Source organism: Nematostella vectensis, chromosome 6 (genome assembly GCF_932526225.1).
Source record: "Nematostella vectensis chromosome 6, jaNemVect1.1, whole genome shotgun sequence".
NCBI classification, from domain to species: domain Eukaryota; kingdom Metazoa; phylum Cnidaria; class Anthozoa; order Actiniaria; family Edwardsiidae; genus Nematostella; species Nematostella vectensis.
Window position 1 is genome coordinate 15,839,635 of NC_064039.1, and position 25,470 is coordinate 15,865,104.

At 37.2% G+C, this 25,470-nt stretch overlaps 1 protein-coding gene across 1 annotated transcript; it reads right to left on the reverse strand.

Annotated features, from left to right (window-relative positions):
• LOC5509246 (insulin-degrading enzyme) lies at positions 1-25,430 on the reverse strand. Its single transcript, XM_032378145.2, has 31 exons — positions 24,946-25,430; positions 23,993-24,069; positions 23,878-23,904; positions 23,668-23,771; positions 23,153-23,226; positions 22,690-22,785; positions 22,447-22,569; positions 21,518-21,630; positions 21,008-21,097; positions 20,692-20,764; positions 20,268-20,360; positions 19,421-19,512; positions 19,197-19,277; positions 15,620-15,723; positions 12,415-12,517; positions 12,199-12,294; positions 11,833-11,859; positions 10,794-10,876; positions 10,260-10,404; positions 9,853-9,963; positions 9,074-9,194; positions 8,582-8,673; positions 8,312-8,423; positions 8,023-8,090; positions 7,524-7,667; positions 6,300-6,380; positions 5,712-5,859; positions 2,805-2,866; positions 2,601-2,664; positions 1,929-2,008; positions 1-1,097 (listed from the first exon to the last, which is right to left on the reverse strand). The coding sequence occupies exons 1-31, from the start codon at positions 25,103-25,105 to the stop codon at positions 999-1,001; spliced, it is 2,943 nt and encodes a 980-aa protein (XP_032234036.2). The 5' UTR covers positions 25,106-25,430; the 3' UTR covers positions 1-998.
• Between the last annotated feature and the right edge of the window lie 40 nt (positions 25,431-25,470).

A 25,470-nucleotide genomic window follows, 5' to 3' on the forward strand; every position in this document is an offset into this window, starting at 1 on the left:
CATAGTAAAAATTATTCTCGTGATCTCAAAATCAATAATACTCGTATAAATACTTGTAAATGATGCACATGTGTGTAAGTATCGTAAGAAGACAAAAAAGTAATCTGATGGTACTTAGTGACCTAAAGTCTCCCACGGGCCACTAGCCAGGGTCATGGCTGTGCAGCTGTTACACCGCGCGCTAGCGTGGTCACTTTGGCTATTGTGAAGTAAAGTAATTAACACCAATGAGGATTCAAGAGACGTACTTTCGGATTCACATGAACTTCCCTTACAAACCGGAGAGAAAAAGAAATGCTTATAGCTTAATTCGTTGTTCTGCGACCTCGGCGAATACAAAATCCTCGTCTTGTTCGGGAATAGCGCGTAATCAATTATTCGTCTAAACCAATCGATGACTTTCATGTTCTTACTGTCGCGTCATAAACAATTTGACTGCACACAGCAATGAATTGATTGGTCACGGTGGTATGATTGACTACTCGCTTTCCCAAACAAGAAGTGGATTTGAATTCTTTGACGGTCGCACAACAACGGATTCGGCTATAAATACATATCAGAGCATGACGGAATCTTCCTAGTTTAAAGTTTGTTTAAATCTTAACTGTGAGGGACTTGCGCTAATAGGATTAGGTGACCTTTCTGGGTGGCAAATTAAAAACAAAATCAAACAAACAAAAATCAGAAAAGTCTGCGCCCGTCACACCAGAGAACGACGAAAAAATATGTGAATCTATAAATGACACTAAAAAACTGTAAATGAAACTAAACCCTTTCTGGAAAAAGAATCCTGGCTTTTTTCGTAAGCAAAAATAAGTTGCTCTTTCTTTCTGTTATTTTGCCACTAAAAGCCTGAGCGCGCTCGTTTGCCACCAAAACAGTCACGTGACCTCTTAGCGCAAGTCCACTATTGGCCGACTAAAGGTCTGTATAGGTGGATAGCGCGCTACAAGCTCAGCGCCACTAACTACCTTCTAAAGTCCAGCACTCATTACTATCTAAAGTTTGGACTTGGTTGTGTGCGTTTCGTAGGGAGACACTAATGGAAGCAAGGGTAGTCCGCTCTTGAAGGTCGCCACGTCCTGAATAAGTACAGGCTGGGGAAAAAGCGCATAAAATCAGTCGAAGAGCTTCAGAGAGGAATCAAAGGTTGTGATTTTTATTTTTCGTAAAGCCAGACTCACACATTCCTAAACCGTGGGTCCCTTTTTCCTGTTTTCATATAAATTACGAGATCATGACGTAGCTAGGGGATCTGGGGATGGTCACGTTATGTAGGTTGTTGTTACTTGTTTGTGAGTGGTCATGATATGTAGGTTGTTGAGTTACCCTGTGCGTGAGTGGTCATGATATGCAGTTTGTCGTGTTACTTGTTTGTGGTTGGTCATGATCTGGATGTTGTTGTGTTACTTTTTCGTGGGTTGTCATGATATGGAGGATGTAGTGTTAATTGTTCGTAAGTGGTCATGATTAGGAGGTTATTGAGTTAACTTGTGCATGAGTGGTCATGATACAGAGGTTGTGTGACTTGTTTGTAAGTGGTCATGATATGCAGTGTCGTGATATGTCGTGTTACTTGTTTGTGGTTGGTCATGATCTGGATGTGTTGTGTTACTTTTTCGTGGGTTGTCATGATATGGAGGATGTAGTGTTAATTGTTCGTAAGTGGTCATGATTAGGAGGTTATTGAGTTAACTTGTGCATGAGTGGTCATGATATGGAGGTTGTTGTGTAACTTGTTTGTAAGTGGTCATGATACGGAGGTTGTTGTTACTTGTTCGTGGGTGGTCATGATACGGAGGTTGTTGTTACTTGTTCGTGGGTGGTAATGATTTAAAGATTGTTGTGTTACTTGTGCGTGAGTGGCCATGATATGCAGTGTGTTGACTTTTTCGTGAGTGGTCATAATATGGAGGCTGTTGAGTTACCTTTTTTGAGAGTGTAACTGGTGATGCATCTACGGCCTCTACCTCAGATTTGATGACGTCATTTTGTTCTAGCTTGCTCACTAAAAGAATATGAATGGATAATTAACAACAAGAAATGTTATCTAGCATTGTTTATAATGTAGGTTTAAAACACGAGGTTCCGCTATAAAAGGGAAAGCTCCTCCCACCCCAAGGATGAAATTTGCAATTATAATCAGAATACCACCACGTTACTAGCAGTCACAAATTACAAGTCTCCTGTAAAAAATGCTTATCCCTGAGCCTCAGTCGTTTGGAATAAAACTGTCTGTACAGATAACAAGACAATTGTGTTAAGAGATTGATAAATCAGTGATTTGCTGTCCACTGCAAAATCTTAAATTATGCGCTATCCATAACTTAACGCATTAAAATGCTCGTATTTTAGAGCGCACACAGCTTGGTATAGCATTATTTTACTATAAATAGAAACATTTTAGGTGTACAAGTCGAGGAATGATATTTAATTTGGTTTTGAATATCAAACTTGAATTTAGCGCTCAGAGCAATTATCCTGACATGATGACTCATTGACGGCTGATTGATGACTGATTTTTCCTGAGCCCGGGGTGGGAGGAGCATTCCTTTCTATAGCGGAACCTCGTGTTTAAACAATAGACAACCCCGACTTACTGGTATTGGGAAGGATATGCACTGCTAACTTGTGTCGTCTGGGGGCGCTAGGTTCTAGCAAATCCTAGATAACAATACAGGAATAGTACGTCAAACGCAAGTACAAGAAGCTAGGACTATTAGAAGGAAGGCATATATGTATTTATGTTGAAAATATTTTTGATAACCGTGAGAGTTATCTTTTAAAAGGTGAGTTTTCTTTACCTTGTAGAAATTGAGCAGGTCATCCTTGGTAAGTGTCCGCAAAAACGCCACCTCAACGTTATCTAACGTGGAAAACATCCATTCTAGTTAGCTGACATATGACAAAAGTAGGAGAATAGTTGAAACTATTAGGATAGAGTGAAGCACGACCCGTGCAACAATGCCAATATTGTCACAAGCCAAACTGAACACACATCACCGCAAAGACAAGTAGGACAGTTGTGTTAAGTACGGCTGGTGACGCAACTAGCTACAAAATAAGCTTGCGACGTAACGCGATAAAATATCACACCAAACAGATTCGTAGGAAGTAGTATAGATAAGTATAAAGTAGAACAAATAAGGCTTACAATGACGTCACGAATCAACTTCAAATACGACTGGCCGAACAAAGTTCGAACACTTATTTTTTTTAAATACGGTGGACAATACGAAACCAACTAGGCTCAAGTAGGCTCGATAAACAGTGTGTTTTTTTTGTGTAAATATGTTCATTAAAAACATAGTTCTCACTGGAAACTTGATTGCTGCACACAATGTTATCAACAAATATAATACTTTTGTTTTCCTTGACCACTGGTGACAAGAATTGGCAACCTCGCGCACAGTATAGTTCATGTATGTATATAGGCGACCTAGCGCAGAGTATAGTACATGTATGTATATAGGCGACCTCGCGAGGAGTATAGTACATGTATGTATATAGCGCAGAGTATAGTACATGTATGTATATAGGCAACCTCGAGCAGAGTATAGTACATGTATGTACATAGGCAACCTCGCGCAGAGTATAGTTCATGTATGTATATAGGCAACCTCGCGCAGAGTATAGTACATGTATGTATATAGGCAACCTTGCGCAGAGTATAGTACATGTATGTATATAGGCAACCTCGCGCAGAGTATAGTTCATGTATGTATATAGGCAACCTCGCGCAGAGTATAGTACATGTATGTATATAGGCAACCTCGCGCAGAGTATAGTTCATGTATGTATATAGGCAACCTCGCGCAGAGTATAGTACATGTATGTATATAGGCAACCACGAGCAGAGTATAGTACATGTATGTATATAGCGCAGAGTATAGTACATGTATGTATATAGCAGGAGTATAGTACATGTATGTATATAGCGCAGAGTATAGTACATGTATGTATATAGCGCAGAGTATAGTACATGTATGTATATAGCGCAGAGTATAGTTCATGTATGTATATAGGCAACCTCGCGCAGAGTATAGTACATGTATGTATATAGGCAACCTCGCGCAGAGTATAGTTCATGTATGTATATAGGCAACCTCGCGCAGAGTATAGTACATGTATGTATATAGGCAACCTCGCGCAGAGTATAGTTCATGTATGTATATAGGCAACCTCGCGCAGAGTATAGTACATGTATGTATATAGGCAACCTCGCGCAGAGTATAGTACATGTATGTATATAGCGCAGAGTATAGTACATGTATGTATATAGCGGGAGTATAGTACATGATTGTATATAGCGGGAGTATAGTACAAGTATGTATATAGCGGGGAGTATAGTACAAGTATGTATATAGCGGGGAGTATAGTACATGTATGTATATAGCGCAGAGTATAGTACATGTATGTATATAGCGCAGAGTATAGTACATGTATGTATATAGCGCAGAGTATAGTACATGTATGTATATAGCGGGGAGTATAGTTCATGTATGTATATAGCGCAGAGTATTGTACATGTATGTATATAGCGCAGAGTATAGTACATGTATGTATATAGCGCAGAGTATAGTACATGTATGTATATAGCGCAGAGTATAGTTCAGGTATGTATATAGCGCAGAGTATAGTACATGTATGTATATAGCGCAGAGTATAGTTCATGTATGTGTATAGCGCAGAGTATAATAGTACATGTATGTATATAGCGCAGAGTATAGTACATGTATGTATATAGCGCAGAGTATAGTACATGTATGTATAAAGGGAGTATAGTTCATGTATGTATATAGCGCAGAGTATAGTACATGTATGTATATAGCGGGAGTATAGTACATGATTGTATATAGCGCAGAGTATAGTACAAGTATGTATATAGCGGGGAGTATAGTACAAGTATGTATATAGCGGGGAGTATAGTACATGTATGTATATAGCGCAGAGTATAGTACATGTATGTATATAGCGCAGAGTATAGTACATGTATGTATATAGCGCAGAGTATAGTACATGTATGTATATAGCGCAGAGTATAGTACATGTATGTATATAACGCAGAGTATAGTACATGTATGTGTATAGCGCAGAGTATAGTACATGTATGTATATAGCGCAGAGTATAGTACATGTATGTATATAGCGCAGAGTATAGTACATGTATGTATATAGCGGGGAGTATAGTTCATGTATGTATATAGCGCAGAGTATAGTACATGTATGTATATAGCGCAGAGTATAGTACATGTATGTATATAGCGCAGAGTATAGTTCAGGTATGTATATAGCGCAGAGTATAGTACATGTATGTATATAGCGCAGAGTATAGTTCATGTATGTATATAGCGCAGAGTATAGTTCATGTATGTATATAGCGCAGAGTATAGTTCATGTATGTATATAGCGCAGAGTATAGTACATGTATGTATATAGCGCAGAGTATAGTACATGTATATATATAGCGCAGAGTATAGTACATGTATGTATATAGCGCAGAGTATAGTACATGTATGTATATAGCGGGGAGTATAGTACATGTATGTATATAGCACAGAGTATAGTTCATGTATGTAGGGGGAGGCTAATGCTAATCACGTGACAATGACGTCAGTATTCTGTCACAAAATTCTCGCCTCGAACAAAGATTAGTATATGGTATAGAGGGAATGAAGCCGCTTATCATAATTCGTCGCCACAATTCTCACCTCGATCAAAGTTGTACTGTCGGGTGAGAATCTCTCCCCAATGTTTCTGGGTTTCAGTTCGCAGCTTCTTGGGTTTGTCGAGTCGTCTGACGGCGAGGGCATCAATGTGGTTTTTGAACTCCTCGTCTGTCATCGACTCAATCATTTCCTGTCATGGCAACACAATAAAGAACATCGTTGGTTATGCTGGTTGAAAAAGGGTACATATAAGTATGATTTGTAGACAATGTTAAAGTGTAATGAGAGCAGATTTACTAAAAATCCGGCATGTGCAAGAATGCATCAATTTTGGCTTTGTAGTATTTTTAAACTGCCGTACAGCAAGCATTGACCAATTTACCTCACAATTTACCATTACAACTCACCGGCAAATTGTGTGACTTGGCGAAAAACATGGATTTTGGAAATATCGGATGCCCAGAATTCACCCCCTAAATTGATAACTATCCTGATGCTCAAGGTTTCCTTTTTGGGCTACGAAAATATCGCCAGACTCCTTAAGGCACGGCTCCCATAGGCTGGGTCTCCGAGCAAAATCCATTATCATTAGGTGTGATGTTTACAGGATGTAGGAAATATAGGAAATACCTTTGTTTTGTCAAGGAAAACCTCAACCCTAGAGTCTAGTAGAGAAGGTTCTTTATCCGATTGGATGATGAAGCGTAGACCCTAGTGAAAGTGGAGTGAATAATAGAGGTATTATGAAATTATAGCTGAATTTATAGATGAACTTTTATTGATGTCATTTGCTAGATTTCCATCAATATCCATTTCTACATCCTTGTCATGATGTTATGAAGTATACAAGAAAAAATAACGGACAATTAAACACTTACTAAACGTTTAAAATTTCATTTGATACCTTGAAGGACTATTCAATCTTAGAAAGGAAACGGATTTGGAATGGAAGCGGAGACAACGCATGGGGTACATGGTATGACCGGTAATACATTACAAGGTAGGGGGTATATTGTATGACCGGTAATCATTACAAGACATGGGATATATGGTATGGCCGGTAATACCTTAAAAGATATGGGATATATGGTATGACCGGTAATACATTACAAGGTATGGGGTATATGATATGACCGGTAATACCTTAAAAGATATGGGATATATGGTATGACCGGTAATACACTACAAGGTATGGGGTATATGATATGACCGGTAAAACATTACAAGGCATGGGGTATATGGTATGACCGGTAATACATTACAAAGTATGGGGTATATGGTATGACCGGTAATACATTACAAGGTATGGGGTATATGGTATGACCGGTAAAACATTACAAGGTATGGGGTATATTGTATGACCGGTAATACATTATAAGGTATGGGATATATGGTATGATCGGTAGTACATTACAAGGTATGGGATATATGGTACGACTGGAAATACATACATTACAAAGTATGGGGTATATGGTTTGACCGGTAATACATTACAAAGTATGGGGTATATGGTATGACCGGTAGTACATTACAAGGTATGGGATAAAAGGTTAGACTGGTAATACATTACAAGGCATGGGGTATATGGTATAATCACTGAGACGTTAAGTTCCTTTATATCACCTTACGGTATTGAGCTTCCTAATGGTACCTTTTTTAAAAGGGAATAAACTTTCAAATGTAACCTAATAAGGTAATAAACTCCTAAATGTTACCTTATTAGGCAACGAACTTCCAAAATTTATTTCTTATTCATTCATTCATTCATTTATTTAGCTTTGCCCTAATAAGGCAATAAACTTCTAAATGTGACCTTATAGGGTAATGTTATTAAAACAAAGAACTACAAGGTACCTGTGCCCCATTGCCTCTTCGTGGCCCGCTGAACACTATGTATCCCAGCTGCTCCTGGGTCCTGAGGATGTTAAAACAAGACTCATGGATGACCTGACAGAACAACTCCAGCAGCATGTTACTCCTTGTCTCTTGCAGATCGCACTGAAAACAGCAGCATCAAAAAGCAAAAGTTCAGCTCAATAGTAGTGCGATGCTAGTATGGGTCTAAACACATGGTCCTGACTAACTAGGTTGAGCCCGCTTGGCAAGGCTGTTGCATCTCCCGGCCTTTGTCCTGCATTATTTGTATTTAGGCCGAAGTCAAATAAATAGATGTATAATGGACTACGTTTTTTCTTGCTGAATCTGGTTGGGTCTTTGCAGTAATCGAACCTTTTCTTGATTTAGCTTTTGCGCGCTGTGTTCATTCGAGCCTTTCGCGCCTGATGTACCCTTGCGTGTACAAGTAATCGAGCCCTTGTTTAAAGTGATTGCTATATCTAATAAAGAGGAATACCTGATAGTAGATCTCGATACTTGAGTTACTGTGGACATGATTGACAGCTTCGAATAGATGCGATGAATCTGAAGAGAATTATAATTTAATTTTTATACTATAATAATTTAAGTCTTATACTATGGATAAGGTTCGGCTTTCGAAACGTTTGTTATGTTCAAGAAGTATGTTTATGTTCCCACGTTCTCCTTTTCCTTCATGTAATGTGGAGAGTGGTCGTACGGATGCTCTTGCAAAAACGGAGGGCGTTTGGGCCAGGTCTATAGATAGCTTAACCAAAAGCCCTTACTGTGCGGTAGTTGTATCTCTCGGTGACGTCGTAGTTGTAGCGGGAGTAGCGGCTTCGTGCCCGAGTTCTCAGTGAAGATGCTCTCCATAGTGTCGACCAAACCAAGGGCTTCCTATTAGACAAAAATTAGTTTAAGGAATAAGGCTCGTCTTGTGTTTAGCGGCAGGGAGGTGGTAGGGGAAAAATGAGGTGTCCGTTGAGATACGAAACCCCCACCTCATCCAAGGCGCACAAGTCTGGAGTTGATTATATTTACTTGAAGAAAAGTACCTTTTCTGTGACGTTCCCGTGTAGCAGACACTCGATGTGCAATCGTCCAAGGAGTTCGGGGATGAAGGCTTGTAGCTTTTCTATTGTCACTTCTAAAACATAAGATGGATAGCAAATACAGGTAGACAATAGCCGACAAAGTCTAGTGTTTTTTGTTTATGAAAAATGGCTTTTTTCGGAATCCAGATTCCAATGACACGCGGAGAAAGTTCGATCTCTGTCAGTCGCCATTTTGTCATCCATTCCCATTTTGGATGGAATTTGGTCAATGAAGTATAAGACATTGTATTTAGCTATTTATTTCGATATTTCTTTACTTGTCTTTCAATGTTGATACATAACAAAGTTTGGCCTACTAGGAAACTGGGCCGCTTCGAGTGACAAAGCATATTTTCTCCCCACCCCCCAAAGGCGGAACGAATAACCTTAAGATTTTAGGCGTGGACAACGAAACTGGGTGTACTGAGAAAGCTGGTCACAGATTGAGGTTACCTTCTAGGGCGTCTATGAGCTCGTCCTTGTGCCAGGCAAGTTCTTCCAGTAAGTAGGAAGTGTAGTACAGTGCGTGTTGGTGAGGCTGCTCTGCCTTGAAGTTCCTCAGGCCTTGTTCGTACTACGGTTGAAAAACAGGCAACGAATGTCAATGCAATGTCAAAAGGACAAACAAGCAAAAGATATGTCCGGATGGTCCAAATCATGGAATTTAAGAGACCACTTTTTGATGTTGTGTTATGGGTTTGATGAGCGAGCCTTGCGATCCTTCATGCTGATTCGTTTTACTAAACTAAATCTGATATTTTTTCTAAACAAAACATAGTAGCCAAACTGTCTTATCATAGCTGTAGCATAACACCCGCTATATGCTAATACGTAAATGCATAAACGAAACGCTTGGGAGGCTAGGAAGAATCTCACTTGTCTGAGGCCTGATCACCTCTGATACGGTAGAGTATCAAGGTATGTATGTCCCAAACATACTTTCTCAAAGGTGTCTATGAAGTCAAGAGTTATGACACAGGGACTGAGCTACTTCAAGTAGCGACCTTATCTTATCTTAGCTCTGACCTAAACCGGAAGGACGTAAAAGAACCACTAGGGACGCAATAAACCCTGTGGCAGTGACCACCCCCCAGTGACAGTGCTTACAATGCTTACTAACAATACACTCAATGGGGGGTACTTGATTTGGATCCTAGCTCTGTTGTACCTTCCGCACCAGCATATTTTTATTTAGTTTGTCACAATTCCTTAAGAATGGGGGGTTTACTCACCCTCTCCTTGATGAGACGGAATCTGTTGGGATCCACTTTGAACTTGGTCATGCGCTTGAGGATCTTTTCCATCAAGATCCCCTGCTTGTGGTTGTAGCCCCTGATGCTCATCTGAAAACATTAAATAGTATGATCTTCAAAAGGCACACAATAATATGCAGCAATTTATCTAGGAATAAGATGCCATTGCAAACATGGTGTTGTCACCTTAAAAATATTCCATATATGGTGCTGTCATGTGCAGCAGCTGTTATCATGTAACCTTCCACACATGGTGTTTCGCGTTACAAAGATTCAATACATGGTTGTATCATGATACCTAAAATTTTAAATACATTGTGTTTCGCGTGACATACAAAGATCCCATCGCGGGACTTAATCCATATATGGCCATTTGCGTGACTTACAAATATTCCATACATGGTGTTGTCCAGGTTGTACGTCACGCCGGCGATCTCGGCATCATAGGCGTACTCGTTGAGTGAGTCCTTAAGAAGCTGCAGGAAGATGTATGCCATGTTGCAGTGGCATGGGTCTATGTATGCTAACGGGCTGTTGAGAGAGGAATTGTTTAAGAGTGATAATTTGTAGGTTTGTGACCATCGATTCAACCAGCCATCATAAACAATTAATGGCTTTTATGTTTTCAATGTCGTGCCATTGGCTATTTCACTGGACAAAGTAAATTACAATACGACAATTTAAAAACAAACAAAAAAAGGTTTACATTTTTCGAGGGTGCAAAGAAAAGGCACTCTAAGGCAGTCATATTTGAATGTCTAACATTAAATTTGTATTCTTGAAATTTCCGATATATAACAACAAATTCCCGTATATAACAACAACAACAACAACAATAATAATAATAATATATAATGATGTGTATAATGAATGATACTTCCATGTAAAAGACAACTGGTAAATAGTTTACATGGAATTACCTGGTGATTTCAAAAAGCATACATGCTTTGGGCAGAAGGAATGTGACATCTTGTTTGAACCAGACCTTGGTAAGAGGGGAATCCTAAAGCAAATCACACAGATCATCAAATCAACAAATCATTAGTACCGGGGACACTCGAATGGTTATCAACAAATCATTAATATCGGGGATACTCGCATGGTTATCAACAAATCATTAATATCGGGGATACTCGCATGGTTATCAACAAATCATTAGTACCAGGGACACTCGCATGGTTATCAACAAATCATTAGTACCAGGTACACTCGCATGGTTATCAACAAATCATTAGTACCAGGGACACTCGCATGGTTATCAACAAATCATCAGTGCCAGGGACACTCGCATGCTTATCAACAAATCATTAGTACCGGGGACACTCGCATGGTTATCAACAAATCATTAGTACCAGGGACACTCGCATTGTTATCAACAAATCATTAGTACCAGGGACACTTGCATGCTTATCAACAAATTATTAATACCGGGGACACTCGCATGCTTATCAACAAATCATTAGTACCAGGGACACTCGCATGGTTATCAACAAATCATTAGTACCAGAGACACTCGCATGGTTATCAACAAATCATTAATACCGGGGACACTCGCATGCTTATCAACAAATCATTAGTACCAGGGACACTTGCATGCTTATCAACAAATCATTAGTACCAGGGACACTTGCATGGTTATCAACAAATCATTAATACCGGGGACACTTGCATGCTTATCAACAAATCGTTAATACCGGGGACACGTGCATGGTTGGAAAAATAAACATTGCTCTGTTGGATTTACACAATATTGAGGTTAGCTCATCAAACTTAAGTGGATAGCAATTGATAGTTTCGGCACAGCTTATGCGTTTACTTGAACCTTAATATTGTATAAAGTCATGAAGATCCTATAATTTAATGTTTAGTAAAAGAAGTTCTTAGTACAAAGTGTTAAAAGTCCACGGTGCTATATGCATTTCAGTGAAGGATTTTGAATAACGCAGCAAAAGTACCTACCTTAATAAGAACTGGGAATTGCGAGGTCTGTGGATAAAGGGAAGACAAAAAATGATTATTGCTAAAAGATTAAAATAATGCTTTGCCATTTTACGCAAAAATGCCTTCATTGGTCAGCTGATTAAACACCTTGGGGACAGAGTTCACCATGTATGGAATGTTAAGCGATAACAAGGCAGGTTTGCGGCAGATATTCGAATATAACGAGAAAATAAGCTAAAAAGAAAATCCAGATGTTGGCGTTGTGTATACTTGCGCAAAGTTCCGAGGCAAATCGCGGCACATGGAACTGGATACATCTTGTGGAAAAGTAGTTATATGAAAGAAAGATTGCAACACTCACAGTCGATTGGAAATAGAGCCTACCTCTCCTGGAGCTGGCCGTATATCCAAATCCGTCGGAATAAACTCGTTCTTTTTAGGGATGGTAAGGGCAGCATTCAGGGAAACATTTTTCCAATCCTTGGGAAACAGAAAATTATTTTAAAAAAGGAAAGATGAAAATAACATGAATTTATTGTAATGGAATGGGAAATATGATAAAATGTGGGCAAAAAAGAACAGAGTACACAAACGATGTACCTTGATTTGTTGCTGATCGATTCTCTCCATCGAGTATTCGGTGCCATACCATTCCTCCGTCTTGTCTGTTTTTCCTTCAAAAGCTTTAGATACAATGGTTATCCTGACGATAAAATAAGAGGGCTACATCAAGAGTAAGAAAGAGAACAGCAAGAGTCGCGCATAACCTCTTTAAATTAGGTGGAAACGAAAAGTTCCATGCCTGAATCAATGTTGTGCCAGAAATGCTGCACCGATGCTAACGCCCGGCATCTGTTGTGCCAAAGCAAATGCTCTTCAAGCACATCAGGTCATCTTCAAAAGCTCGCTTAGCACGAATCATTTCAGGGCTTTCATTAAGTTTCAGAGTAGGCGGTGGAGATTGATAAGTAGGGGGTGGAAGTTATTTTATCTTTTTAGTTCAAGACTTTCTTAAAAAAAAATTTGCCAGCGCTTCCGCCGGCCACCGGGGCCTAATAAAACCCCTGCATTTAGAACGCATCTAAATCAACGTCGAGCTAACAGAGCATAAGATTAGAGAAGGGACTCTGATATTAATCGCGCGCCATGTCGATTCCCATCTTTGCAACTGTATTTTAGTAACCAACAGCCCACACTGCGCGTGAGGATTTGCTTCTTTTTTTGTCCTACTCCTCCGCGGGTCGCATGTTGTTTTGCCAACTCAATTGAAATAAAAAAAATCATAAAAATTATCGCAAAAAGAGTAAACAAGTCTAATTTAAGTAAGCAAGATTAGCAAATTCACAGAAAGCTATATCCCTGAAAGTTTAACTGTTTTGTTTGTTTGAGAGCGACAAGTAATAAAATCCATGGCCGTAATACTGCGTTCAAATTCCCATCTCCAGCTAGTATAAGTACATAAGTACAATAGTTTTAGAAATGTCTAGAAACGCCAAATAAATAGAGTAATGTCTTTATTTTCTTATTATTAGAAAAGCACAGCTACCTCGTCTTGCTGTCTCTGATCATCGCAAAAATGCATTCCCTCGCTACAAGGACACTGTAGTTATTTAAATTTATTACGGCTTTTTCTTTGATTCCTTCTCAAATCAACAGGATATTCACAAAAATCAACATCAGCAGTTCTTTTAAATCTTACTTACTATGACCCTAGGAAGACCTATGAATGTTGAGAAACTAGGAAGAAGCTGTAAGTTAAAGTGGGAGCGGTGTTGGAAGCAGAAGGTTTTTCGCTCTTGGATGAAGCCTCTTCCTGTTCGCATTTTTTCACACTTTCTCAAAATCTTGCACATCTCAAAGTACTGTATTCCACAAATAAACCGCTACTGCCTGTATCCTTGTATCCTCCTGTTAGTCCAGCGGATATGTGCAGATTTTACCTTGAAGTGCGCACTTTTTGCTAAAGTTATCAATTATTTTAGCATAGTGATAGTTTTTGATACCTCTTACAAGATAGGCTATAGAGCCGAACTCAGTTCGGCTTTAATTTCTGATTAATAATGAATATTGATTTGGCCGCCATTTTGAACCAGAAGTAAACTAACTTTTTCCCCAAAAAAAAACAGTAGGAACTGTTAATCTGGTGTCCTCGGGTTTGCGCTTATCAATCTTCTTGCAATCTTCTTGAAGAGTCAAAGTTTTACAGTATTCACAGGTGATACTGTATCCTGTTGTGCGGTTAGGGGGAAAAGACAGTACTTGCTGTATTCCCCGAAGCCACAGATGGTCTTCGACAGCTAGCCTTCAGGCCAGTTAAGATAAAAGACAGAATGTTTGGCAACACTTGAGCGCTTTCCAATGCTTCTATATGACCGAACAAGTGCAGAGAATCGGAAGTAGACAAGGCAAGAATGCAGCTCTACGTTAGACCGACGTATTATGAACCACACTCTTTTTGTTTTATAAGAATCTATTTTCAACAACGTCCAGCCTGACTAAGATTTCACTAATTTTTAACAAAATGCCGAGGCTCACATAGCAAGAAAACATTTTTTTTATATTAAATTGGTGCATTTATCATTTGTGCAATCCATTTTTTTTTTAAATGCTTCATTGCTTATTCGTATATGCATTAATCTGGTTTGATTAGTGTGCAGAAACAGGTTTGGAAACCTACCTTCGGCTTAAAAAAAGGTAAAATTAATAGCAGAAACCTAATCAGTTTTGCTTTTTTTACAACTTAAAAGTATTAAATGGATTTCATGTATATTTAAGTCGTAGACTTTTAAACAAGATGTGCATCTCTGTGCTTTCAAAAATGCCAAATTTAATCTCCATTGCAAATTGGCTGCAATTATAATAAACCATATTAGTCGGTGATGAAAGCCGATTTTATCTTGGCTCCATAGCTTATCTTATAAAGGTTATTGCAACCTACAACTGCAATAAAATTGGTGTCTTTTGCTTAAGGGCGCGGGGTGAAATAAACGTCCAAGGTTTTACTTTCGACTACTTCTGGTTAAAGGTGGCTATCACCTTTAAAGTTGCAAAAATGACAAATTTGCGGTTATTAAAAAAAAGGGTTTAAATACATTCTTTGACTTTCATATTAGTTGTCTAGTTAAAAACAGTATCAAAATGTGCAAGTTCATTTATTTTTTTATAAAAAGGTAGTTTACTTCCGGTTCAAAATGGCGGCCAAATCAATACTCCTTATTAATTAGAAATTAACGCCGATCTGAGCTTGGCTCTATAGCCTAAGAGGGTGCACTTACAGATTTGGTGCAAAGGTTTGAATTTAAATCAATTATTTTTTCATTCACAAACATATTAATCTTATTCGGTTCAAGTATAATATGACGCATGCCGCCTGGCCGCGCCAGACACGATCCGACTCGAACTCGAATCTTTTAACCACCTTCGAACTGATTCATGGCATACGTTGCACCTTCCATGTACCGATTTCTAAAACAATAGTTTTGACTGAATTAGGTACATGTCCGGTTCGACATATGCCTTAAGCCTTATGCTCTCTTTGTCGAACCTTATGTATTCTCTGGTCGACATTAAGTTGACCTCAAGTCTATGTACGGTGTATGCTTGGCAGACACAGCGGTCTTTGCCATTCGCCATTTGCACTGACAACCTTTTTTGAAATAGGTGTATATTGGAGATATTAAAATTTACGACGACGGACACATTTAAAGTAAAAGGTGGTAGTGGAAGGCAAAATCTGTGGCCGCCGTTTGTGACGTCGTAAATCTTAAGTTGGCTTTTGTGATGCACAATAGACTTGTTTTTTTACCTGACTTTCTCAGGGACCAAATTGTCAAGCACTTGCTTGATCAGATCAGGGCGAAATGACGTGAGAAGATGAGGACCCCGTAGAACATCGTCAATAGAGAAATCCTGACATGAGATAAAGATGGCACGGGGATGAACAGTAGTGAGATTTAAATGATGTTGATCAGGAGGGATAAGGAAAGAAGAGGCGGGCGAAGCAGAAAGACAAAAGACGGAAGAGAAGGACAAGGCAAGAGAAGAAAAAAAAAACAACAAGGAGAACAAAAGAAGAAAAACAGGAAGAACAACAACAAAATCAAGAGCTAGAAGAACAAAAACAAGAAGTACAAGAAGAACAAAAACAAGAAGTACAAGAAGAACGAGAAGAACAAAAACAAGAAGTACAAGAAGAACAAAAACAAGAAGAACAAAAACAAGAAGAACAAAAACAAGAAGTACAAGAAGAACAAAAACAAGAAGAACAAAAACAAGAAGTACAAGAAGAACAAAAACAAGAAGTACAAGAAGAACAAAAACAAGAAGTACAAGAAGAACAAAAACAAGAAGTACAAGAAGAACAAAAACAAGAAGTACAAGAAGAACAAAAACAAGAAGAACAAAAACAAGAAGAACAAAAACAAGAAAGTACAAGAAGAACAAAAACAAGAAGTACAAGAAGAACAAAAACAAGAAGTACAAGAAGAACAAAAACAAGAAGAACAAAAACAAGAAGAACAAAAACAAGAAAGTACAAGAAGAACAAAAACAAGAAGTACATGAAGAACAAAAACAAGAAGTACAAGAAGAACAAAAACAAGAAGTACAAGAAGAACAAAAACAAGAAGAACAAAAACAAGAAGAACAAAAACAAGAAAGTACAAGAAGAACAAAAACAAGAAGTACAAGAAGAACAAAAACAAGAAGTACAAGAAGAACAAAAACAAGAAGTACAAGAAGAACAAAAACAAGAAAGTACAAGAAGAACGAAAACAAGAAAGTACAAGAAGAACAAAAACAAGAAAGTACAAGAAGAACAAAAACAAGAAAGTACAAGAAGAACAAAAACAAGAAAGTACAAGAAGAACAAAAACAAGAAGTACAAGAAGAACAAAAACAAGAAGTACAAGAAGAACAAAAACAAGAAGTACAAGAAGAACGAGAAGAACAAAAGAAGAACAAAAACAAGAAAGTACAAGAAGAACGAAAACAAGAAGTACAAGAAGAACAAAAACAAGAAGTACAAGAAGAACGAGAAGAACAAAAGAAGAACAAAAACAAGAAGTACAAGAAGAACAAAAACAAGAAAGTACAAGAAGAACAAAAACAAGAAAGTACAAGAAGAACAAAAACAAGAAAGTACAAGAAGAACAAAAACAAGAAAGTACAAGAAGAACAAAAACAAGAAAGTACAAGAAGAACAAAAACAAGAAAGTACAAGAAGAACGAAAACAAGAAGTACAAGAAGAACAAAAACAAGAAAGTACAAGAAGAACGAAAACAAGAAGTACAAGAAGAACAAAAACAAGAAGTACAAGAAGAACAAAAACAAGAAAGTACAAGAAGAACAAAAACAAGAAAGTACAAGAAGAACAAAAACAAGAAAGTACAAGAAGAACAAAAACAAGAAAGTACAAGAAGAACAAAAACAAGAAGTACAAGAAGAACGAGAAGAACAAAAACAAGAAGTACAAGAAGAACAAAAACAAGAAGTACAAGAAGAACAAAAACAAGAAGTACAAGAAGAACGAGAAGAACAAAAGAAGAACAAAAACAAGAAAGTACAAGAAGAACGAAAACAAGAAGTACAAGAAGAACAAAAACAAGAAGTACAAGAAGAACGAGAAGAACAAAAGAAGAACAAAAACAAGAAGTACAAGAAGAACGAAAACAAGAAGTACAAGAAGAACGAGAAGAACAAAAGAAGAACAAAAACAAGAAGTACAAGAAGAACAAAAACAAGAAGTACAAGAAGAACGAAAACAAGAAGTACAAGAAGAACGAGAAGAACAAAAGAAGAACAAAAACAAGAAGTACAAGAAGAACAAAAACAAGAAGTACAAGAAGAACAAAAACAAGAAGTACAAGAAGAACGAGAAGAACAAAAGAAGAACAAAAACAAGAAGTACAAGAAGAACGAGAAGAACAAAAGAAGAACAAAAACAAGAAAGTACAAGAAGAACGAAAACAAGAAAGTACAAGAAGAACAAAAACAAGAAAGTACAAGAAGAACAAAAACAAGAAAGTACAAGAAGAACAAAAACAAGAAAGTACAAGAAGAACAAAAACAAGAAGTACAAGAAGAACGAAAACAAGAAAGTACAAGAAGAACAAAAACAAGAAAGTACAAGAAGAACAAAAACAAGAAAGTACAAGAAGAACAAAAACAAGAAAGTACAAGAAGAACAAAAACAAGAAGTACAAGAAGAACGAAAACAAGAAAGTACAAGAAGAACAAAAACAAGAAAGTACAAGAAGAACAAAAACAAGAAAGTACAAGAAGAACAAAAACAAGAAAGTACAAGAAGAACGAAAACAAGAAAGTACAAGAAGAACAAAAACAAGAAAGTACAAGAAGAACAAAAACAAGAAAGTACAAGAAGAACAAAAACAAGAAGTACAAGAAGAACGAGAAGAACAAAAGAAGAACAAAAACAAGAAGTACAAGAAGAACAAAAACAAGAAAGTACAAGAAGAACAAAAACAAGAAAGTACAAGAAGAACAAAAACAAGAAGTACAAGAAGAACGAAAACAAGAAAGTACAAGAAGAACAAAAACAAGAAAGTACAAGAAGAACAAAAACAAGAAAGTACAAGAAGAACAAAAACAAGAAAGTACAAGAAGAACAAAAACAAGAAGTACAAGAAGAACGAAAACAAGAAAGTACAAGAAGAACAAAAACAAGAAAGTACAAGAAGAACAAAAACAAGAAAGTACAAGAAGAACAAAAACAAGAAAGTACAAGAAGAACAAAAACAAGAAAGTACAAGAAGAACAAAAACAAGAAAGTACAAGAAGAACAAAAACAAGAAAGTACAAGAAGAACGAAAACAAGAAAGTACAAGAAGAACAAAAACAAGAAAGTACAAGAAGAACAAAAACAAGAAAGTACAAGAAGAACAAAAACAAGAAAGTACAAGAAGAACAAAAACAAGAAGTACAAGAAGAACAAAAACAAGAAGTACAAGAAGAACGAGAAGAACAAAAGAAGAACAAAAACAAGAAGTACAAGAAGAACAAAAACAAGAAGTACAAGAAGAACAAAAACAAGAAGAACAAAAACAAGAAGTACAAGAAGAACAAAAACAAGAAGTACAAGAAGAACAAAAACGTACAAAGTCAAGAAGTTTAAGTACATGGTCAAGAAGTTTAAGTACATGGTCAAGAAGTTTAAGTACATGGTCAAGAAGTTTAAGTACATGGTCAAGAAGTTTAAGTACATGGTCAAGAAGTTTAAGTACATGGTCAAGAAGTTTAAGTACATGGTCAAGAAGAATAAAAGGGAAAATAAAAACAAAAAAAAATCATAACAAGTTCAAGAAAAGGAAGAAAATAATATTAAAAAAATGGAGAGATTATCAAAACAGTTGGTCTAACTTACATGAAGTGATCTTGCCAAATGACAGACATATGATCTAGGAGTTTCTTTATCATTAAAGCAGAATCGCACTTCAGCCAATGCCTATGAAGTATATAGCACCAAGTCTTAGCGAGGCTGACAAGGATCCATGGGGAACTTGCAGATACTTGCACAAACACAACTTTATAAAAAAATTTTTTGGGACCAAGCTTCGTCAATTGGCAAGTATTTCTAATTGTACACACCTTGCACTCCTCAAAAACCCATTCAAGGGGCTCCTCTCGGCGCAACATCTCTAGGTACTGGAAAACACTGGTCGAAATCTCAAAGATGTGATCTGTAGATAAGCACATGGGCCATAAGATGGAAATAGATAAAAATTTGAGACTACACTTAAGAATACACTGGTATACAAGTTGAAAAAAACAACATTCAATCATGTTTTTTCCTTGATCATCCTTGGGCTATGTATGGGCTCAGGGACAAAAAGCTCTAATTTCAATGACCCTTTACAAAAAGTCGCATCAATTTAAGTCGCATTTGATATTTTGTTTGATATTACTGATTAAGTACTAAATGGAATTTTCCGCCTTATTTCATGTGAAATGAGCTTATTGGAAACATCAGTCATATTTATCTGTCATGTCGTCGTTAACAGTAATGATAAAAAATAGTTTTAGGATTAACGATTCTTTTTTTCATGGAAGCAAGAGACCATCATGGCCTCTTTTATGGAGTAAACCAATAAAAGCTCTGCATTACAAGGGCTGTAGCAGGGGGTGGGGCACTCACGGCATGTATCTCCCCAAACATATTTTAAACAAATTATAAGGACATGACCAGTAGGGCGTCACTCTGCCCCCTATATGTTTTAATGTTTCTGTATCATATTCCCCAATATTTCAAGGCCTATTCAAAGGGGTGTGCTTATGCCTTTAGATATTTTGTGCCTTTAGAGCAGGTGGTTATTCAAGAGGAGACGTTCATTTGAAGCTGGTTATAAGCATTCAAAAAGCAAGAAAAAAATACTGCAGCCAAGGTAGGAGGGGACACTTCGCCTTTAACTCTGATTCTATGCAGGTCAGATCCTACCTTGCCCTTCATTCGTTAGCTCCATATTACACATGAAAAACATAAAGCCTTTAGCTCCATCCAGTGCACCAGCGACCAATGCATTCACCCAACCTGAAAGTATAATTGATATGAGTCCAACTGTTAATCAAATGGTCGTTAAATGGTCGACAGCTCACTAATGTGCAAACAGCGTGCTATGATCCTTCAAACGAATGTCTGCACTACATTGGATTTTGAGAAAGGCAACTTTACCCTGCATGCCATGGGTAGTCAACCACAAATGAAAACCAATAGGCAATGCCAATGGCAAAGATACAAATTATAGAATTAGAGATTCCTTTTTAAAGATTAACAACTCAGTAGAATTCATTGAAAAGTAAAAAACCAAGTAAGGCGTTAACAATGTAGTGAGCCTATCAATTGTAAACATAATAATACACACCTTTAGCCTTAAGTTCTGATAAGAGACTTCCCTCTCCCTCATGGCCAATAAGGTGAGAGATGTAATGACTCGGCTAAAAGAGAGGAAAACTAAAATGGTTAAAAATACACAATAAACATTTTTTCCACTGTTAAAGAAAAAAAAAATCATTCTCTTCATACAAAGTGTGATTTAAAAACACGCCTAACTGAAACCACTGAATGGCTGTATTGGGGTGTGAATTACTGTCCATGGATGTTCCACTTGAAAGAGCAAAAAGAGCAATAATAATAACAGCCGGCAAATTGTGTTATAAGAAATGAAATCAATTACTAACCTTGAAGTGATAGTATTTCCTCATATCAGGAATAGGGAACATCAGGTTTAAATTCTTCATGTCTTTTACAGGAACCACTTTGAACAAAGTCTTTTAAGAAAAACAGGGTCAAGTTCAAATGGCAAAAATAGACATACATAGAGTGTCTTAGCCAGTGTCTCAAACAAATTGAATGAACATGTTTATAGTGAACACAACCCTCTGCTGCTATGTTTTGTTTTAAGATGAGTATTGTAAAAAAGCTCCAAAAACAAGATGAAAGAAACATGAAAATATCCTTTGTGGCTAAGTGGAAATGCAGCTTCTATTGACTACAGTGGAGCCCTAAAAATGCCCCCTCCCCATCTCACCCCAATCCAGCCTACAGGCCTGTGAGATGGTCTGCTGCGCAGCAGTCTTTTGAGTCGTTTATCTTCCCTCCCCAACAACCGACACAAAGTACAACTGCCCGGTAGACTACTTGAGAGATTAACTACTGTACAGCAGTTTGCTACATTAACCGTGTGGTACCTGCACTTGCTCAGCTCCATAAGGATGTTCTGGAAATGTAGGGATGGTAACATTTTTGTTTTGTACAGGAGAAAACAGCTTCACCACCATCTCAGTCATTTCATCAAGAGACTCTACACACACAAGTAAAACACAGCTATAACTGTAAACAGTAGCATTGGAATTAATGTTATTATTTAACAGCAATTTTACACCAAATAAGGTTCCACTTGAGAATCCATGTATCATAACCTGCCGGGAGGGGTCCTTGACTAATGTAAGAAATCTGAATCCTGGTCTGTGGAAGCCAAGTGACCATTTAGAGGTATATTAACATGTATGCTAAAGCTTTCTTATCCAAGATTTGTTTTTACCTACACTAATTTGCTTATTAATTTGATAACACATGGATTTGTTGAGTGCCACCTTACAGGAAATACGATGTATTTTTATACACAATATATTTACAGTACATACTTTATTATATACAGTACGTATTATGCATCGTTAAACAATTATAGCTCGGGCTGCCTTGCCTGATCACACATAGCACAACAAACATGAGAAAAATGAACTCTGCAATTTTTCTTCTTTTTTTGTGGTCCTGATGGTTGGGCATGCTGCTGTGTAATAAATTGACTGAAATTGGGGACATGGGGATGTGACCTCCCATGTTATAGCTTGGCAAACATCTGAGTACTGCAAAACCTTACTCGAAATGAGAATGTTCTATGTATATTGAATTGTGGCCACCAACCATGTACTTTAGGAAAATAATATTGATTTAATGATAGTCCTGATAAAACTAGTGAAATTTTTTGGTCCCTTGCCAATAGTCATATTGAGGTTCCACTGTAATACTATGAAAACGTAGTTACCACCCAAATTATGCTGTCTCAGCAAAAATACCAGTGGTATAATGTAAATGAAGAACAGGTACACATAATTACCTCTTCCTATAACTGATAAGGACATTATGTTAGCTGAGTAGTAAAGAGAGTGAAACTTCAGAAGCTCTTCTCTCGTGTCTATTCCTTTCTCCTTAGGTCGTGTATCAAGGGTAAGCTTGTTTCCTTTGTCAAGAATAAGCCATTTTAGAGCAAAAACAACACACACTGAAATAACACAGCAAACCACAACTGTTATGCTAATGCATGACAAACAATTTTAACTACTTTGACTTGTACTTATACCTGTGCAAAACTTGTTGTATGGATGAGATGGGTCAACTGTTGACTTGTCCAACTGATTTAATCTCCACATGTCATTCAAACGGTTTTTTGAATTTTCTAAACAAATAAGAATAAGCATTAAATACATTTCATCCTCTGTCAGCTTTGTTGACAGGGTGTGGATAGGAGTAACCAACCACTGGCAAACTGCCCCAAGAATAACAGACTTCCATCCAAACATGGAAAACATCAGTGACTACTGACTTACTATAATTTACTGACTACCAACATTTTATGGTTGTTCATATCATTTACCCTTCAATTCCATCGTCAACATGTAAACTTGACTACCGAAAAATTAATGAAATTTTAAATTATTACGGACATCTACCCCCTTAAATTAAAATTTGTTATTGGTCATTTCAGCATCACACTACCAGACCCCCCCCCCCCCCAAAAAAAAATATATTCACACACAGATTACCAGAGTCAACAGCATTGACCTCTCTGTCCTTTGCATCAGCATTAAATAATGGGCACAGGAAAAATTGTGCAAACCTACAGACAATACAAAAACAAAATATTACTACTTTCATACAGTTTAAAAACCTATTAGTCAGAAGCTATGTGCAATACATTTTCCAAAGTTGTAGCCTAAATACTGTAGGTTCTTAAATACAAATGGGCTTTGTGCAAATGTAAGTTTTTAAAGTGGATTGAGCCTCCACGTGTTAGGGTTAGGTTAGGCTTCTATCTGGTTGGTCAACCTGCTGCATCGGCTTTGGGCCGACCATACTGTAGTATATGTGTGTAACCTGTGTCTGTGCTTGTTTATACTAAGGCCATTATTTTTTCATTTCCCCCAAAACCAGCATGTTTGAATGGATCATGAAAAATTATTTTAAACCCTGATGATAATGTGATGGTAGTATGGACAGACAAAACACACATAATTTTCAGTACATGAATGTGTTAAGAAGACCAGATCAGAGCACTCACCTGTCTAGAGCATTAGAAAGAGATTCATATTTTACATCAAAGAAATAGTTTGTGTGTTCTCCAGATGTGAAAGCATTAGATGACCCACCGTTCTCTGTCAAAAACTAAAAAATACACATACAAAATTCACTATAAAAATAGTTTGAAATCTTGACTTGCTCAACTATAATCAAACAAGTGTTATATTGTAGAAGTTTCTGAAATAATTACCTGAGTATAGGCATTTTCACCAGGGTACTGTAACCAAAAGAAGAGTGAAGTAATACCTAGTCAATGTGACACAATTACCACTATAACAAAGAAATATAATAACACAGATACTGACCTTTTCTGTTCCAAGAAAAAGCATATGCTCGCAGAAATGAGCAAGGCCAGGTAATTCTTTTGGATCTGTCAAGCTCCCTAACAAGGAATTGTGTAATATAAAAGGTGTAAAATTGAAAAGAAATAAAAAATCAAATTGAAAATTGAAATTTAATTGAAAATTGTTTGTTTGGTGGGCGTATACTGTATGGGTATAGCTTTGCCTCACGAGCGATAACACACCAAAAGTCATGAAGATTAAACAATCAACTCAATTCATTTGGATAGATTTCAATTGAATACGGCTCATGGATAATACAAAGTTTGAACTTAGCATTATAATTTTAAAACAAAGAGTTATAAGCAATTCAAAGGGTGGATTACAACTCTGGAAAGGTTGGAACACAGGCAGCCCAAGGCTACTGCCAGTAGTTCTATGTTTAAAGGAATGTATGAGGGAAATTGACGTTGATGAAAAAAAATATATGTAAAAAAATAAAATAACAGAGATTAAAGTATGTCTTCCATTATTTCATTTTCAGGATGAATGCTCATATAGCAGGTTTGAAGCCTGTCACAAAATTAAGAAATAAAATATTTTTTGCGTGCCTTCATTGAGTTTTGAAAACTGAGGTGCTTTTGTTTGGGAGAATTCAAGAGCAGATCAGTGGAGCATGATACTGCAGGTATTGGAGCTAAAAAAAATGATTAATTCTACAAAGGGACAGAAATCAATGTCACTCCAGTCACGTGGTGTGCAGGGTGGCCGCACACCTGAAGTTCTGCATTACTGAAGAACTGTACAATATATATCAAATATTGCTAATCGAGAATTGAAAGTTTTTTTTTGCGAGTAGACCGTGTATTTACAAATGTAAACAATAGCAAAAGAAAAACTGATTGAAATTCTTTAAGCTTTGAAGGTCCAAATGCTTCTTTAATTTAGTTCACCAAACGAATAATAATATCTCTTACCTATATGCACGTCCATAGCGGCTGCACTCTTATCGGTCAACGAGTCGTGAATCAGCAGCACTTTAAGCCCGTTCTCTAACAATAAACCCCTGTAATCCCGATCGTCTTGTGGAGATTTCGGGATGTCCTTGTGAACTTCCTTGACTCCTTCCATTTTCATTTTTCTCTTATTTTACAAGCCGGTTGATCAAAGGGTGTAATAAACAAAAATAAAGACCTTTAGAAGCTCTATTCTACCAGCACCCAAACGGGAAGAAGGATTTTTAAAAGATGAAGTTTGAAGATCCGAGAGAGTCGATTCGTTTTCGGGTCGACTAGAACAGGTTAACCATAAATCTTATCGCTACTAAGATTTTTCCGGTCTAAACGACCAGATGTTTTTCCCGTACTTGTGACAATGCAAATTTCCCAAGCATCCTATGCTACTGCGGCCATGTTTCTTTCTTCTGGATCCCAGTCCTCTCGGAATCTTATCACAGGTATCCCAGTACTACTATAAATTTTCTAATAGTCGGAAGATTTATT

Coding starts and splice junctions, on each gene's coding strand:
- LOC5509246 (XM_032378145.2), bottom strand. CDS start 25,105: ATGAAAATGGAAGGAGTCAAGGAAGTTCACAAGGACATCCCGAAATCT. Junction 12,518..15,619: donor TTGGTCCCTGAGAAAGTCAG/GTAAAAAAACAA, acceptor TTTTATCGTCAG/GATAACCATTGTATCTAAAG. Junction 11,860..12,198: donor TACGGCCAGCTCCAGGAGAG/GTAGGCTCTATT, acceptor CTTTATCCACAG/ACCTCGCAATTCCCAGTTCT.